A 17,689-nucleotide genomic window follows, 5' to 3' on the forward strand; every position below is an offset into this window, starting at 1 on the left:
CCGCCGTGAGGCCGACGGTGGTGGAGCCCATCGACGAAGCCCGCAGCGTCTCAGAGGCCGTGCGGCACCCCAGCCTTCCAGCACCATCGCATCCACTGCCACTGTCTCCTCTCAGGCAGCGAAGACGGGCATGGCACACGACAGACCGCTTTGGCACCGCCATCGCTGCGGTCCCGGCCTGCGCACAGAAGACAGCCTCGTCGGGACCGGCCGCTGCCCGATGGTCATGTCCGCCCTCTGCTTCGTGCTGCAGCCACGTGATGGGCAGCATCACCATTGCCCACCTAGTCCCCCCTCGCGCACCCAGTGGGGGGCTCAGCGGGTGCGGGAAGGACGGCACCGTGAGTGAGAAGTGCCAGAGGCACTCCAGCTCGGCGAAGCGCCGCTGCGGTAGCCACCCCGACACGGAGATGGCCCCCACCGCGCGTGCGGGAGCATTCGGTGTGATGGATGAGCAGCGACTCGGCCAGTGCGCCGCATATTGGAATGGGCCTGACACCGTGTGGGGAGGCTGCAGGGCCTCATTGGCTTTAGCAATGGTGTGACAACAACGCGCGGTGAGGACAGCAAGCAGTTCAGCTTCGAGGACGGAGCGCGGTCTCTTGCGGGCCTTCTGAGACTGCGTCGGCAACGGAGACGGTGACGACAGCCGTGGTGGGGCATCGACAGCAGGTGTCGAGTCCGGGCTAAGCACAAGCAACTCTGGCGCCGCCATAAGCGACGCCGCGCAGACACGCTGATTGCTTCGAGTAGTGTGCGCTGGCCTGCCGCTCTTGTGAGCGCCGCCGTCCGCGCGAAGAGGAGCACCGAGGTCAGCCTGGCGCTCGCGCCATGTTTCCGCCTTCGCCTCCCTGAGCAGTCCCCTTTGCTGTGGTGCGTAGGGCGGCAACCGCGGCAGGGTATCGCCTCGCTGCCCGCCTTCGTCAGCCCCCTCAAACAACTCCACAGGCGCGGCCGCAGCTCGGCACCAGCACCAAACCAGCGACTCAGAGTCCTTCTCCGGCCCTGGAGCCATGGAATCGGCCCCGATGTGAGTGCGACGCGGGTGGCAAGCGCACGGCACGCGCGGCCCCGCGTTTGTGCGCGAAAGAGCACATGCAACGGAGCCACAGCCATCGGCAGTCGTAGCCTTCGCCCCTCCCGAATCGTCGTCTTGGACAGCAGGGACGCTGAAGGGGGTTGGATATGCTACAACGTCACAGCCCTCAGTCCTGCTGCCCATGCCGGCAGCATCGCACCCCGCGGATGCTCGGCCCACCGCTGTCGCGCTTCTGTCCCCTCTGGGCGGCGTGTCCACCGGCCTCTCCTGCCACGCAAGACGCAGTCCACATGGCCACATACTCGCTGCGGCGGGGTCACCTCTGCGGTCGGCCTCGATAGGAGGCGGCGGTGGGCCACCCCTTACCTGTTGCATGTAGGCGCAAGAGGCCTGGCGGCTCGACTGACGGCCTTGCGCCGCGCCACGTGCGTCAGCAAAGGCGTCACAACTCGCGGCTCCGCCTCGGGCGCACTTCGCTGGCGCCGCGTGGCGCGGTCCGCGCGACTGTCGAAGCACCGCCTCTACCCAGCGGCTGTCAACCGGAGGAAGAGAAAAAACGCATGCGCATGTGTCTCGGTCATCGAGGTAGCGCGGGAACACGAGTGGTGACGCCGTGATGTCACCACGGCCGCTTTTCTGCACTGTGTCAGCAGCGTGGTTTGGGGGAGAGGCCGATGAAGGCGGTTCCGAACAGCCGCCGGTGCGGCTGAGAGGGCGTCTCGAGAAGAACAGCGGCATAGCGCCTGCGCCTCCTCCGCCTCGCACCCTAACGCTGACTGTGTGTGTGTGTGTGTGCAGTGTGGCGCGTCCGTTAACGGGAAGTTGCCTGCGTGGAAGCGCTGAAGGCCGTGTCATGGAGGGGAAGGGGGAGGGGGTAGCGCGCGCGTCCGTGCGTAGACGAATACTGTGCATGGCAAGGCGCCTTGTGTCCGACTGCGTGTGCATCAGAGCAGTGGAGGGAGGGACGTGATCGCAGCGCGCAGCAGAAGCGCTGCAATGCAAAGCGTCAAACATACGCGCGCACACAACGCCCTCTTTTCGTGCCACCATCAGGATGCGTACCTCGACACAGACCTGAAGCGTGCAGTCATGAATGCGTCGTTGATGACGGACCACCTCAGGGTGTGTGCTCTACTGTGAAACCGCCCCATGTCAGGGCTCTCTGCAGATTATGCACCCGAGTCAGCCCCGCCCCGCCCCCCTATTGTCCCTCTCTCCCTTTCCATGTCTGCTGGCGAAGGGGAAGAAGGCGCTATCGATGCGGCCTGCGCCGCATCTGGCAGGGCCCCATCACTCGGCAAGAGTCGCCCCGGCGCTGCACGAGTACCTTTCGCTCTGTCATCTCGCGCAACTGAAATGCGGTACGCCAGCCGCTATTGCCCACTTCTCTCAGCAGCACAGACGGCGGCAGCGGCGGACGCGCTGATAAATAGATAGCCGGAAGCCTCACCGCCGCCGGCCGGTCTGGTGAGCCTCTTCACAATACCGGGAGGCGAGGAGGTCGGGCAATGGCCGCATGCGTCGCGCGGAGACACCCTCCCGTGCGGCAGCTGCAAAACAGGCCACGAGGATGGGCCCACCGGTATGTGGGCCGCTCACACATTCGCGGTTGCCTGCTTGGCTCCACACACGCGGACACGCGTCTCGATCACGTCGGATGCCCGGCGCCAGGAACCCTTTGCGCTCGATGAAGTCGGCCGCTGCCAAGACCTCGACAGAGAGCGCCGCATGCACCATACAAAATTCACGTCGCTCTCTGTACCAGCATCGCCACCCGCGGTGAACGTTCGGCCGCCACCACTGGCGCCTCTCATAGCGGCGCACACTTCGCAGCACCCACCGACATCCTCGTAGGTGCTGCGCCCGTGCCACACCGATGCACAGAGACGTGCACAGTCGGTGTACGGCCTCGTGCTACGGTAGCGGCATCGCTAGTGCCGCCGTCGCGCACGCTGTGCTGGAAAGGGGCCAAAGGAACTGATGGTTGAAGGGGGGTGCGAGTAAGAGGGGAGGGGGGAAAGCAGAGCCTGCGCGGGGGTAGTGCTCGCTGCCGTTGCATGGTCACTCGATGGTCGCAGGTGCCACTGCTGGGGCCACGTCCAAGTGCTGCAGTACTCGCAGAGACAGTGGAAGAGCCTGCGCGGGTCTATGAGTGTGTGTATGCTCGCTCACGTCTCTCTGGAGGTGTGGAGCGTATGGCCGAGAAACGTTGACGACAGTGAGAGGCTTGGACCTGTGAAGGAGTGAGACGAGAGAGCGCACGCGGTCCAGGGGGGCCATATGTGCACGCTTGCAGCCACCTCGGCGCGTGTGTAAGCGGTGATGCCCGCGGCCCCGCCACCCCACTCGCGACAGCGATAGATACGCTGCGCGGATTTGCGAGCGGGGGCGACGTCCTGGCTCGTTTCAGCCGCACATACAAAGCAGCGCGCGTATACATCAGGCCATTCGCCACCCTGCCGTCCCCCGCCGCCCCCGCCACCACCACCACCGGCACTCGAGAGGGTCAGGGGGGGAGTGATCCTTGCGGATTTGGACCGCGTGCGATACGTAATAGGCGCCCACACACACACAGCGAGGGAGAAAAGGACATTCAGACGAGAGCATGCGCGCAGGAGCGTCCAACGCACACACACACACACACAGAAAGAGAGGGGGGAGGGGGGAGAGGCGTCACGACGCAGTAGCATGTTGAGGAAGAAAAAAAGGGCTGTGGAGTGCTGTGGAACGCACACCGCGCGTATGACCGCCCCGCCGTGCCCCGTCCCTCAGATCTCCTTTGTGTTCCACTGCAAATGGCGGCCGAAGAGGAGGTGCTGCGAGACGTTGAACTTCCCCAATACCTCCGCGGCAAACATCTTCACCATGCCACCGTAGATCTTCGCCCAGTGCTCGACGCCAGAGATGTTGTAGAGCATGTTGCTGTGCTCGTGGAAGGGTCCAGTCTTGTTGCTCAGTATCCACGCGATCATGCTGAAGTATAGGTAGTCGTCCTTCAGCATCTCCACTTTGGCGCGGTCGCACACGTGCTTGGGAAGTATCGTCATCGCCTCGTGGCCCTCCGACGGCTTCACGGGTATCACCTCAGCGTTGATGAGCTGTGCACCACCGAAGACGTACGGGATGTGGTGATAGTCATCTAAGCCCCACACACCATGCGACCCTGCGGGCTCGAGCGAGTAGTGCCTCTGCAGGCGACGAACCAGGCGCATGTACTCGAGGAAGATGTGGAAGACGTAGTCCTGGCGACGCTTGCGCACCTCTGCCCGCTCCATTGGCGGCACTGGCGGCGGTGGCGGAACTTCGAGCGGCACAAACACCGTCGGCTCGTCCTTCAGAGTCCCGCCACGGTCACCGTGCTCTTCGAGGCAGATCATGATGACGATAAAGAAATGGAGCTCGTGGCCGCTGCCATAGTCCAGGCGGGTGGCGTTGCCGAATGCGTCCATAACGTATGCCGCCACCTCCGTCGCCATGGCGGTCACCTCCTCGTCCGACCGACTCTTCGACCTTGGAAAGGTGCGGACAAGCTTCTCCATGTCGGCGACCACAGTTTCCTCAAGCTGCGCGTGAAACAGCCTCTTCGCGCGGTTGCCGAAGCGCTGCTGTGCCATGTTCTCTAGCGGGATGGTAGTCACAATCTCGTGCAGACGCGGCAGGTAGTCCTTGACGAGGTACTTCACGGTGTCGTCGCAGTCGTCCGCCGTGGCGGATATGCGCTGCGATCTTGGCGTCGACTCAACCGCTTCACTGCAGCCCTGCACGTATGAAATTATCTTCTGAAACGCTGCTGAGCGCCGGAAGACCTCGACGAGGGAGTGGTCCTCGAGGATGACCTTCGCGGGAGGCTGCGGCGCTGCTGCCTCGCTGGAGTACTTCCGCACTGCTGACGGATTCTGCGGCAACCGCGACTTTGGCGCGCGCGTCACCGTTGCCTCGCCACCGCTCATATTTTTTGTCTGTGTGTATGTGTGTGTTGGAAGGCCCAGTCGCGCCTCTCTGGCGGGTGTGTGAGAGCCTCGATACGCGCCTCACTGCGACTCACACGTGTGTGTGAGGAGGCGAAAACGGTGCAGCTCACTCGCGTCGACGCACAGACGCACCTGCGCGAGTTGGGAACAAGGCGGAGAGGAGAGGGGGGTAGGGCAGAGGGAGTGTGGTGACGGTGGGCGCCAAAGTTGGAGCTAAGCAGGGGGCAAAGGTGGTTAGTGGAGACCAGCGGCAGACGAAGAAAAGGTAAAGCAGATTGCACGCCTATGTGAGAGGGGGAGAAAGCGCGGTGGTGCTCGTGCTGTATGCGGGCGCAGGGGGGGTGAGATGGGAGGAAGCGAGGGTCAGCGTCACTGTGATGTGCACGGCTAGCTGCTTACGCGGAGGTGAATGTAGGGATAGTTGGCTGTGTGCTGCGGTAGCGGTAGACAGTTCAGAGTGCATGAGGATGCGCTGCGGGGGAGAGGCTTAGAGAGGTGGTCGGGACAAAGAGAGCGAGACGGGTCAGGGAGGTCGCCAGATGCGCACGCGTCCAAAGCCAGCGCGCCCACGCTGTGTCAGAGGGCATGCGCCGGTGTCTCGTCGAGCATCTCAGCGCGGGGAGAGAGGAGGAGTGCGACGTAGCAAGGGGAAGGAAATCCGTGCGGCCCACGGCGAGCTTCTCCACGTGGCCCTCGCCTCCTCGCCACGGCGGCATCAGAAAAGCACTTCCTCCCTCCCTACTCGGCAGCCACTTCGCTGCCTCCAAGCCGCAGAGGCAAAGCCAGCGCTCCCACGCCATGGTGTCTCTTCCTCTCTCCAGGGGAAGGGGGTAAGCGGGTCCCTCTGCGTCCGTCCTTGCTGTCGTGTGAGTGGTGTGCATAGGTGTGCACCGCTGCGGCGGCTTAGTGTTCACGCGTGGCTTAGAGATCCTGAAGAGTGCCACTGTGGGAGAGAGACAGTGATGGCATTCGTGTCAGCCGGCAGAGCATCTGTCTGACTGCCCGTTAGCCCTCCCCCACTTGACCTTCACCGATGTCCTCGTGCACCCTCCGCGGGAAGCCACGCATATACACACACACATATATACATATATATATATATATATGTGTTGGTCGTGAGCGGCCAGTGGCCACCCAGCCCAGCCGGCGTCATGCACAGAGGCACACCTTCCAGCAGACGCCCGTGTATATGCGTGTGCGTGTCCACACCGTCGTAGGGTCGAGCATGCACGCGGGGGGTCGCTGCACGGAGGCACCCTCGAAAGGTTTGGAAGGAGGAGGGGTGGGAGGGAAACGGATGAGGGGCATGAGGAATGGGGTGCAGGCCGCGAAAAAGGGCCGCGTGTGCATCCGCATATCCACGATCGTACCCGACAGAAAAAGTGCGCACCGGCAGCCCCACCACAATCACGACGGCGTCCTCCGTTCATCGCACCAGCGGCCCCCGCATGATGACAATGCGGCCGAGCGAATACAAGCCAAGGGGAAAGGCGGTCAAGAGCCGTCAGTGGCGAGGGCACACACGATATGGGAGACGGCGTCGTCCCCGCCATCACCCCGAGTGCGCACACGAACGCCAGCGCGCATCCCTCTCTCTCCCACGTTGCGGGAGCGGTGCGGCGTGGCTCTAGAGCGGACAAGAGCGGCACTCACCCTACGCAACGCAGGCGTCGTTCCCTGTGGGTGCGCATCAAGGCGCCTTCAGCAGGCCCCCCGCAAGCAGACACGCGAGCGCGCCCGCAGTGCGCATTACAGGAAATCATGGCCGAGGTGGGCGAGCAGCGAGATGACGGGCTGGAAGCGGCCCATCGCCGTGCCCACAAACTGTGCCTCCGTCACCGGCACAGACTGCTGCAGCAAAAATAAGAGCTCCTGTCGCAGCGTCTCGCGCAGCGCGTCGCTGGTGGTCCACAGGAAAGCCTCCGCCTCCACGTCCTTGTGGACAGAGCGATGGCCGTAGTTCGTGCTGCCGTACGCCACGAGGTACGGGGCAGAGATCGCCTCGATAGTGTGCCTGTCTGCCGCTGCGGCATCGGCGCCGTTACTGTCGTCGTGCTGCCGAGAAGTGCCCTCGCCGTCCTTGCTGGGGAGAGGGGCGGCGGCAGCGTCACACTGCCGGCCGACGAACCACAAGCCCTTCGCATGAAAGGTCAACCCCTTCACAGAGAACTCGCGGATGCGCACCCGACGCAGGCAGTCGTACGCCTTCACCAGATAATAAAACGCACGCTCGAGTTGAAGGTAGAAGAGTGGAATATAGCCCGCCACGCCCTTGTGGCCGCTCCAGCCGTTCGTCTGCACACTCGCTGTGATGCAGTCGACGTAGCTGGTGCCGCGCAGCACCTCGTCCACGAAGGGGGCATACATGTGCAGGTACGGCGATGCCATGTACACTCGATCCTCGGCGGTGGACATCCGCAGCAGCTGCTGCACGATAGCGCTGTCGTGGTACACGCCCGCGCGCCCCATCTGCACGGTGGGGAACAAGAACGTGTCGTAGCGGTCCCAATCAATCTTCGACGCCGCGCACAGTCGCCGTGCCCACGCCGCCAAGTCGTGCAGGAGCGCGTTCGTGCAAGCACAGAAGGCGTCTGGGTCGATGGAGGGGTCGATCCCCAACGCGTTTGAGAGAATTACGAGGTTGCTCTTGCGGTGCAGCGTTGGTGTCCCCTCGCGTCGAGACACCAGCGGCGACACCGCGCCACACGCCGTCTCCTTCATCCGAGGCAGCGGAGAAGGCAGCGACTCTGACGAAGCGTTGCGCTGGGCTGCCACCGCGGCGCGTGAGGTCGGCGAAGCGGCCGGAGAAAACGCGCCCAGGACCCCACTCCAGTTCCCCGTCCGGCCTGCCGGAGTGTCGACGCCTCCGACAAACTGCTCTGAGAATTCCTTGCGGCAGACGACAGGGCGCGACACGTGACTGACCGTGCGCACGAGCCGCGTGAACCACCGCGCGACGAGGGTGTTGTCCTCCACGATCATGTAGCGATCCATTCGGGTGGCGAAGTAGTCGTCCGAGAGGTTCGCCCCGGTGAGGATGGTGTGGCGCTCATCAAAGACAAATATTTTCGTGTGCTGCACGCCGAGCGCCTCCTTAGCCCGCCCGAAGGGGGCGAACAGCCGGTTCCACCGGCTGGGGTTCTCGTAGAGCAACAGACGCACCCGCACCCCGGTCGACGCAGCGGTGGCGGTAGTGGAAGCTAGTGGCGCACCTGAATCGTCATCATCGGCCGCCTCCTCTCCTCTGGCGTCGGACTCGTCGCCGGCGAAGATGGAAGAGCCGCCCGACCTGGAGCTAGAGGGCGCTGTAGAAGAGGACGCGCTCTCTCCCGCAGCCGGGGCATCCTCAGGCAGCGAGGCTGTGCTGGCCGTCCGCTGGGCAAGCTCCACCAGGGCCGTCAGAGACACCAAGTTTCTTCGGTCGTGCATGCGGTTGTAGTCCAGTAAGATGGTGATAGAAAAAGGATGTCCGCCCGCCGCGGCCCATCGCACGCGCTCCTCCACGCACGCCACGAAGGCCTTTGAGAGGGGGCCATCACCGATGTACAGGGCCGAGAGCGTGATGGAGCGCTGCGACGCCGCGATGCGCCTTTTCAGCTCCTCATAAAAGGCGGCGGGGTGGTTCAGCACGCGGACGGTGTGCGACTCCACTGGCAGAACACAGCAGTGCTGGCCCAGGAAGGAAATCATATCCTGCTGCTGCGGGGGCACACCCCGCTTCACTAAGAGCGCCTGGATGTGCGCGAAGCCGCTTTCGTCTGCCAGCGTGTCATGGTGCTTGCGAGCGCCGCCGTCGTCTCCGCAGATCGTCGCAGCGCCGCTGGTCGAGCACGTCGCAGCAGAGAAGAAGCCCAGCGCGTCTGCGGGCGCCACGTCCGCCTCTGCTGTCTCGCCAAAGAGAGCGAAGGTGACACCCGCGACGATGGAGAGGATGAGGATGTATATGAAGAGCACAGGCATGGTCATCACACACACACACAGGTCTTTCTCTCTCCCCGTCCTTCCCTCTCGTGTGGTGCGTCGTATCTGTTCGTTTACGCAGCAGCGGGAAGACTTACGTAGCCGCCGGTGTGCGCGAATGGGAAAGCGGAGAGCGGAAGAGGGGGGAGGGGTCGGCCGGAGGTCTGTTGCTTTCCTTGTGATCGCCCTCTCCTCCTCTCCCCTCTCTTCTCCTCGGTCGGATGGCCTCAGGCGTAAGCGAGTGGGAGAGGGAGGGCAGGAAGTGAGCGAGTCTGCAGTTCTGCTTGCGACGCATCACAGAGGTGACATGGGAGAGGTGGAGAGGCGGAGTGGGGAAGGGGAGCGGAGGTCAGAGGAATGGAAGAGCGGCGCACTGCATTAAAGACACCCAGAGAAAGAGAGGGGGGGTCGGGGCGCCTCCGCGCACACCGCCTTCTCTCCTGCCTCGGTGTGTTGGAAAGCCCGCGTAGCAGAGCGAGGGGTGGGGGTAGGATCTGTGACCTGGTGAGCAGAGACGCGCCCCTGCACAAACGACGTCACTCAGAGATACAAGTTCACCATCAGAGCCATGAGACTCTCGTAGGCGGCACCATGCGTCGCTTCCGGGCCCCTCTCCACACCAGGAACGCGTGGCGCCATATCAGTGCACCCGAGACGGGTGTGAAGATCGGCATGGCTGTTGCCCGGCGTGCCCGCGGAGCTCCCCTCCGCCGCTGGTTCGCCGATCAGCTTCCAGGCCGGCCTTCTCAGCATCTCAGAGACGGTGAGATGAGAGCTCTCGAGGGCTTTCGCCTCCACCTCCGCCTCCGCTGTGGAGGAGTAGCGACGCTCGGCCACACAGCAGAAGCCGCGGCAATACTGAAAGGAGACGGCAATGCCCAACAGCGCTGCCGTCCCTCCTCTGTCGCTTCCTTCAGCGGCGCCGCCACATGCGTCCGGTGCCGCCCCAATGTGAAGAAACAACGCCGTCGCCACAGTAGAAGTGTCGAAAGAACTGACGGGCGAGCACAGCTCGGCCTCCTCCGCTCCGCTCACCGTTGGTGTAGCGAGGCGTGAGCCACGCTGCACCGATGGCGGCGACGACGGTGAAAGCGGCTGAATACACGCGAGAGTGACGTCGCTGTGTGAGAAGCGGGACCCGTAGAGACTGAAGCAGTCGAGCAGGTGGCCACGCAGCTCCTCGGCCGCCGTAAGGCGGCAGCACGACTCCATGTCATCACTGCGCACACACTGCCTCACGTCGGCGTCTACGGACTCGGGTGACATGTGCGCTTCATCTGCTGAAGGCGAGATGGGCAACATCTTCCTGAGGAAGTCGATGGCAGAATACAGAGCTGCTGTTATGTGGGCGCGCAAACGGGCACTGAGAAGGGAAAGGGAGCGGCAGATGTCTGATGGTGCATGCCTGTCCTAAAGAGCACCCGCAGTGGGAGAAGAAGTGCTTCCAGGAAAGTAAAGAGGAAAGAATATGCCATGGCGACATCAGCGGCACATTCGCGCACACGCGAGCTTCGAACGTTCACATGCGGCCACACCCTTTCATCGTACGCAGAGGTGTGCGCATTTCCCAAGCCTCCCTCCGCGTGCGCGCGTGTGTGTGCGTGTGGAAGAGAGAGAGAGAAGGCGGCAGAGGGGGGAAGGGAAGGGAGGGGGCGTGGAGGGGACATGCTCAACCAGCGCGCGCGAGCAAGCGAAGTCTGTCGGTGCCGCTGCTGCCCTCGTGATTCTGCTGACCGTCGAAAAATGCTTTGAGTGGGTGAAGAGCTTCTTATGTATAAACGCCTGAACGACAAAGAGGCGTACCGCCGCGCCTCACACAGCCGCCGTCGCTGCCCCTTTACACGGCGCCGCTCCCACCCCCTCCGTTTCACTGACGCCTGTGTGTGGGGGGGGGGGGGGGAGAGGCAGAAAGAAAAGTGGTGAGCGAATGCGACGCTTCCTTCCGCGAGGCACAGCACAGGCCGCGAAGCGGATGAGAGCGCACCTGCACACAGCACCACCACAGCCGTGGGCGCCACATTCACGCCCATCTCCCGTGCAGTCACAGCAAGCAGCATCCTTCGCCTTAGTAAGCCTTTCCTCGAACTCGCCCTCATTAACGAAAGGGGGGAGAGGGGAGGGGAGCGCCGAGGACGGCTAATCGTGCGTGCGCCACACTGCCAACAGCCGCGTCGGCAACCGCGCATCCGGCACTTACACACACCTCATCTTGCACCATCACTGCTCTTCACGACTGCCGGAGCTCCTACGCGGTCGCCGTCTTTTTCGTCGACGACGCCTTCGCATTCCGCGGCGGCGCGTTCATCAGCTCCACCGGGTGCGTCGAGTAGTGGTCGAGGCTCTGGCCCTTCTTAATAACATCCGCCGCTGCGCGCGACATCGTGTAGTCGTCCATGATGCGCTGCCGGCGCATCGCCGAGGCGCTGCCAAACGCCTGCGCCAGAAGCCACTCCCGGTGGCCGCGGCCTTCCTCATCCGCGTTCAACGCCGCGGTGCAGCGGTAGATGACGGCGAGGTTAGCCAGCACCTCGGAGATGTACTGCGCCACACAGATGACAAACGTCGGCTCCAACTTGCCCTTTTCGCTCGCCAGAACGCCCAGAAGCTTGGAGGTGTCGCGCTCGAGCGTTTTCGACATGCCCGCCAGGTTCACATGCGGTGCTGCGAGGCGCACACCACCATAGCCGTGCCCAGAGGTCAGCCCCATCAAGCTTTGAAGCATGCTCGCGACGCCTGTGCCAGAGCTGCTGGCCCCTTTGCCGAAGGAGTGGCCGTGCGACAGCAGTGGGTGCAAAAGAGCCATCGACTGCTCCTCCATAGAGCCGTTTGAAGACACGAGGAGGTACTTTGAGGAGTTGAGGAGCTCCGCAAGGTACGGGTAGTCAATGATCTTGGCCGGGTTGCTGCGGTGGGCTACCGCCGCGACGAGCGGTGTATCGCGGACGACCTCCCACGCACCGTCCATGCCGTCCATCAGCGCGCGCTCTGCATAAATTTTCAGCATCATAGACTCGATCAGGGGAATCTCCAGCCGCTCCGTGAAGCTGCTCATAAGCTCGGCAGTCTCGTCCCCATCGGCCGCCTCCGGATCGCCCACGACGTAGCCAGTCAGGCAGTCGATGCCGTAGCGGAAGCAGGCGAGCTGCGCCAGTCGCATCTGCACCGCCGGGTTTCGGAGCAAAAGTGCATCGTAGCGCGTAGTGTTTGTGGCGTGCAGCGCGCAAACATCCCCCAACTTGCGCAGGATAGCGCTGTACGCCGTGGCGGTCAGCACATGTTGGTAGCTCGCCACCTGCTCGGCGGACAGCGACTCGCATTGGACAGCGTCGGCGTTGGCGAGGTGCACGTGCAGCACGCCGTTCACCAGCCTTTTCGTCACTACGCCAGACTGCTCGAGCGGCACAGACGCCGTCACGTACTTCGGCGTGGCCTCCTCGCCGCCCTCGAGTCGGAGGACAACACGAATAGAGGTGGGCAGCGCATGAGCGGCGGCAGTGGCAGAGGAGGAGCTATGCTGGCGGTGCTCCCCACCCTCCCCACTGGGCACCGCTGTCTTCGCAGTGTGCACACCGCCACGGCCGACCACAGTGGCCGTGCCGCTCGCCTTCAGCTTCACCGGCGTACCAGCGTCTGCGCCCGTCACCACGGCGCTCGCCGCTGTCAAAGACGAAGACGACCACTCCTCACCGCCGCCGTGCACCTCCTTCAGCCACGCCACAGGGCTCTCATTGATGGCAAGCTCACGAACCGCGTTGCTGCGCTTATGAAAGGCCTTTAGGGCCCTCTTCTTCGCTTCGCAGCTCCGCACGCACTGGCCTTCCGCCTCCAATGACGTGGCAGCGGCAGCGGTAACCGCAGCGGCCCCTGTGTTCGCGGCATCCGGCGCAGACGCGGCGCCAGCTGCTTTCTCAGAGTGCTTCACGCTGCTCTCTGACTCTTCACCACTGCTCGCGCTGCCGGCCGCTGGCGCCGATCCCGGAGCTGCTGCGGCTGCCGCTGCGGCGCTGATCTCACGATCGAGCTGTATCGAGAAGAAGTTCAGCATCTGCATGTCGGCCAGGCGGCCCCTGCGCACCAGGAGCTCGACGATGTCCTGTCGGGCGCGCAGAATACGAACGAAGCGCATCATGTCGGTATCCGCGATAGGCGCGGGTGTCTGTGCCGGGTGTACGCCAAGAGGAGCAGGAGACTGAAGACTCCGCAAAGTGTGTCGCGGCTTCGTTGACCTCGGGAGTCGGGGTGTGGGCGTGGGCTGATGGAGGTGCTCGGGGCGCGAAAGAAATTAGAAATGCTCTCCTCCCCAATTCACAGGGCACCAACGTCTGAACGTGTTACGTGCGGCGACGAAGACGGCAACAGCTCTTCTCTCTCAGCCCAGAAGGAGGAGGAGGGATGTGTCGATGCGCGGGCACGAGCAGGTATGTGCGGCAATCCGCCGTTACGGAGGAGCGAGCACGACACGCGCCAGCGGGAGGGGGGGGAGACAGACAGAGAGAGGGTGACAGCGATCAGTCAAGGACAGCGGCGGCACGGTTAGGCCGGCACACACTAGAAGCTCCCGCCTAGCGGAGGATGCGGGAAGAGGGAGGGAAAAAAGGGGGGTGGGGCGAAAGGAGGAGATGAGATGACCCGTCAACACCTCTTCGCCAGCACCGCTGATGCATTCGAGGAGTGCGTCCAGACAATTTTTTTTTCACGATCGCGCGAGATGTCTCGGGCAGGAAGAAGCAACGGCATTCAATAGAAACTGCGGGGCAAGCACACAGCCACGCACGCGCGTGCTCAGACGTCATCCGTGAGGCTGAGCTTGACTTTGCCATCCCCTCTGTCATCAAAGGCCGGCTGACCGAGGAAAGGACAGTTGGCGCAGCGAAAAGCGTCGCCCTTGGAGCAGTTGCCACATCCACCTGGCGGCATCTCTATGCCCTCCGGGGGCAGCTTTCCCTCGGCATCCAGCTTACGCTCCAGCTCAGCGCGGCCGCAAACGCAGTTCTTGCAGGCACGACGGCGTGTCGTGCAGTCCTCACCCTTGGTCGCCCGCTTCACGACGCGGTCCTCCTCCGTGAGAAGAGCGTCCTCGTCAGCGACGGGCTGACGCGTCTTGAGGCTAAACGCCTGCGTGGTGACGGGGGTGGTGGTGGGCATTCGCGCGATGTGAAATGGTTCGCCTCTGCCGGTTCGGCTGGGTACTCTTCTCGCCTCTTTCGAAGGCTCGATCGGCAGAGGTAAGCGCACGTCGGGGCCGGCCCCGTTTTTTTCCGTCGCTGAGTGAATGGGATGTGTGTGTGTGTTGGGGGGGGGGGGGAGGGGGGTCAGGAGGGGATGTCACAGCGGCCGCAGAGGAAGGGCAGGGCGGAGAGCTGTGATGAAGCCGTTTGCGCAGCAGTGAGCCAAACACGCGCAGCACGCGTGCCAGTGGTATATCAGCGCCCCAAGCCAACGAGCGCGCGCGCATAAAGGTTGTATAATGGTGAAGAGACGGATGAAGGCAGCAGCGGCACGAAGACGATGGGAGGCGGAGAGTAGACATGCCGCTCATGGCGAGCGTCATCGAAGGTGTCGGTGATGGTTCACCTGAAGGGAAGGAGGGGTAGGCTGTCTATGCGTGCCGAAGTGACACCCCACACGCTGAGCTCGGTCGAGTGAGCAGAGAAAGAGAGAGAGGTCCGCCCGCCCAAACGTGCATGCGCCTTTGCAGAGGAGGTCTCCACCTTGCCTCGGCCTCCCACACACACACACACACTCTCCGAAGCCTTCGCACCTCCGCCACCTCTCACAAGAGCGCGGGCGCCTGCCGTCAAAGCTCTCGTGTCTGGCCTGCGTAAGAGAGCCGCTGTGTTTGTGTTTTATATGTGATGTGTCCTCCATAGAGTCCATTTGCATGTGCACGCCCAAGACGAGAGAGAGAGGAGAGGGGGGCCTGTGCCGCCTAATCCGCTTGCATAACGCGCGACAGCGCGTCCTCTTCGCGCACAATACGCATGTGCGACTCGCGGCCAAAGCTTATGTTAGCGGCGAGGTTGAGAGCTGACTCCCCCGCACCTTCAGTGAAATGATATGGGCACGTGGCCACGCTGCTACGCTCGTAGTACCACTGCAGCTGATAGTCACGCCCATCCACACCCTTTGCAGTGTCGCCAGCCCGCAGCACAACCGGCGGCACCGCTGGATCGACGCGGTACACGGCGTCCACCCGCTGCTTCGTCTGCCGACGGCCACCCTCCTCGGTATCGGTAGTGGCAGTGCGGTCATGCAAGCTGCTCATACTTGTCATGCGGTCCTCATGCTCCCACGACGGCTTTAGTCGTGCACTGCCAGAGCGCAGCCGCACCTCTGCAGCGGCGATTACCTCGCTGTTTTCCACGACGGAGGTGTCGGGCAGCAGCGGGCGATCACGAGTGGTGAGAGGCTGCTTGGCACGTGCGTCGAGTCGGCCGTAGGCGAAGTCGTACACGTGCAAGCTGCCACTGCGGCGATCGTCTGTCACGTCACCCTCAGTCGGCGGCGGAGGCGGCGTTGCTGTGTCTCTTCCAGTTCTATTGGCGCTGCTGGAGGTGTGCGGCGCTTCGCTCACGGCATTCCCCCGTCGAATCGCCCCATTGGAGGGAGGCGGCGCCGGGGCGGTGGGCTCGCGCTCCAGCGGCACCCACCGCCACCGTCGCTCCACCACCCCGAGCTCCTGGTACAGCTCCACAATCAGCTCACTGCACGACACCTCCCCCGTGATGAGCTGGCGCAGCGGGTGCGTCTGGGTGTGAAGTCGAGGCCAAAGAAAGGCCAACGGGTACAGTAGACTGGAGTCCATGCGCCGCCCCTCACTATCCTCGCAGAAGCGCACCAGCCGCCTCTGCCGCTCCGGCGTGTGGTCGTAGTTGCGCAGCCGGCGAACGGCAAAGTAGTGATAGGCCGGCTCACCAGACGGTGTCGTCGATAGCAGCCTCCGCGACGCCTCGACCACCTGCACCGTGTCGTGCGTAACGTTCCCCTTCACGTCCACCACGTCGAAGCCCTTATTGTCCATCGCCTCGAGAAGGACGGCGCCGCGGCGGGTCACAGGGCGGCTGTGCAGCGCCGCTTCCTCCGCACGAAGCTGCTCGCGCACCGAGCGAGCCGGGGACGCGGGCACGCGGCGGTCACGTGCCGGTGCCGCCGCCTCAGCGCCTTCCTCGAAGACTTCACTGAGGCTGTGCACCCGGTATGGAGGGGTCGATAGAATCGCCGCCATCGAGGGAGATTCCGCTCTTCTCGCCTCGGTGAGCCCTGCCACCGCCGGCACGCCGGTCTCGCCCTCGTCGTCGCTGACGTAATCGATTACCGCAGGCGCGACGACCACCGCGACGTGAGAGTAGCGGAGCGCCGCCGGCGTCATGAGGGATAAGATGAACTGCAACGTCGTGATGCACCAACTCACCGGCCCGGCGCCGCGCATGAGGACGATGTCGCCGGGTCGAAGTGTCGGCTCCACATCCTTCCAATCCTCCAGCGTGTAGTCCCTGCCGGGTGCGAAGAGTGCGTCGACAGTGGGCTGATGAAGGGTACGCACCACCAGACAGACGGCCACGTACACGCCTGCACCAGCGGCCCCGTAGCCGATCAGCGTTGCCAGCTTCGCGAGGGGCCTGCGGCGGCGGAAGCTGTCCACCCGCCGGCGCCAGAAGAAACTGGATGCCTCCCTGTACACTGGCGAGCCGACGCTAGCGGACATGGCGACGTGCTCGCAGAGCCGCCTCGTCACGTGAAGCATTAACAACGTGCCAACCTCGCTGTACCGTAGTCCGTGTTTATGAGACGGCCACCGCACTGTCCGTGCGTGGCGAGGCTCGACCGGCAGACACACGAGGAGGGAAGTGTGCGAGTGGAGGAGGAGGAGCGCAGAGCAGCTCCGGCGGAAGACCAACGAACGACGTCAAAGCACCGCGGCGAACAGCCGCCTGAGGCCCTTTCGCACTGCAGCACAGCAGCACGAGAAAGGAAGAGAAGCGATAGAAAGCGGCGTTCCCGAAATGGCCCCCACCCACCCCCCGTCAGCGTCCCCCCACAGCGGCACCGCGGTGTTCACAGAAGGTGATGAAAGTGTGTGGGGGAGGGGGGAGGGGGCGCATACGCATCAACAACGCACAGAGAGTGGGAGACAGAGAGAGGGGGAGGGGGCGGTGGAGCAGAGGGACATCAGAGAAAGAAGCGCTGGCGAGACGATGAGCAGCCTTCCCGCACGCACCGTCGGCCTCGGTGAGAAGCACCTGCGCCATGTGGAGTAACAACGACTACACCAGACGCCGCCCTGACAAGCGCAGGGCGGCGCATGAAGACGTATCGACAGGCTCTGGGCACGGAGAAAGAGGCCGTGGGCGCCTCCCCGGCCTGGTCGTCTCCCCTCCTGCCGGGACGGGACGAACGTGTCGCTCCCCGGGGCTGAGATGCGTGCTCTGTGCACGCGCACAGACTGCCGATGAGGGGGTATTATCCCCTTTACCCTTGTTGGACTGCTGAAGCTCGACGTGCTCACCATCGCTGCGGTCTGTCCGGTCAGGGGAAGCGCGGGGGGAGCGAAAGCACACACACACACACAGACAGCCTCCATACGCTGCACTGTCGCGGCCCTCCCCCGTCAGTCATTTTCTGCCGTTCGCCGCTTCCCGTGTCTGTTCGGGCACCTCCTTTAGCGGCTGCTAGTCCCGCGTCGAACGGCAGAGTCCTCTCCCCAGCAGTCGCACACGCG

At 63.6% G+C, this 17,689-nt stretch overlaps 4 protein-coding genes across 4 annotated transcripts; all 4 read right to left on the reverse strand.

Annotated features, from left to right (window-relative positions):
• Positions 1–3,807: 3,807 nt before the first annotated feature.
• Positions 3,808–4,989, reverse strand: LSCM1_07275 (uncharacterized protein; the record flags this gene model as incomplete). The annotated part of the gene is made up of 1 exon (XM_067324654.1): positions 3,808–4,989. The coding sequence occupies one exon, from the start codon at positions 4,987–4,989 to the stop codon at positions 3,808–3,810; it is 1,182 nt and encodes a 393-aa protein (XP_067181011.1).
• Positions 4,990–6,759: 1,770 nt separating this feature from the next.
• Positions 6,760–8,976, reverse strand: LSCM1_07276 (uncharacterized protein; the record flags this gene model as incomplete). Its single annotated transcript, XM_067324655.1, has 1 exon — positions 6,760–8,976. One exon carries the CDS (start codon positions 8,974–8,976, stop codon positions 6,760–6,762), a length of 2,217 nt encoding a protein of 738 aa, XP_067181012.1.
• Positions 8,977–11,215: 2,239 nt separating this feature from the next.
• On the reverse strand, positions 11,216–13,099 carry LSCM1_07278 (uncharacterized protein; the record flags this gene model as incomplete). Its single annotated transcript, XM_067324656.1, has 1 exon — positions 11,216–13,099. One exon carries the CDS (start codon positions 13,097–13,099, stop codon positions 11,216–11,218), a length of 1,884 nt encoding a protein of 627 aa, XP_067181013.1.
• Positions 13,100–13,752: 653 nt separating this feature from the next.
• LSCM1_07279 (uncharacterized protein) lies at positions 13,753–14,115 on the reverse strand (the record flags this gene model as incomplete). The annotated part of the gene is made up of 1 exon (XM_067324657.1): positions 13,753–14,115. One exon carries the CDS (start codon positions 14,113–14,115, stop codon positions 13,753–13,755), a length of 363 nt encoding a protein of 120 aa, XP_067181014.1.
• Positions 14,116–17,689: the final 3,574 nt, after the last annotated feature.

The sequence above is a fragment of the Leishmania martiniquensis genome, chromosome 7, assembly GCF_017916325.1.
Source record: "Leishmania martiniquensis isolate LSCM1 chromosome 7, whole genome shotgun sequence".
NCBI lineage: Eukaryota > Euglenozoa > Kinetoplastea > Trypanosomatida > Trypanosomatidae > Leishmania > Leishmania martiniquensis.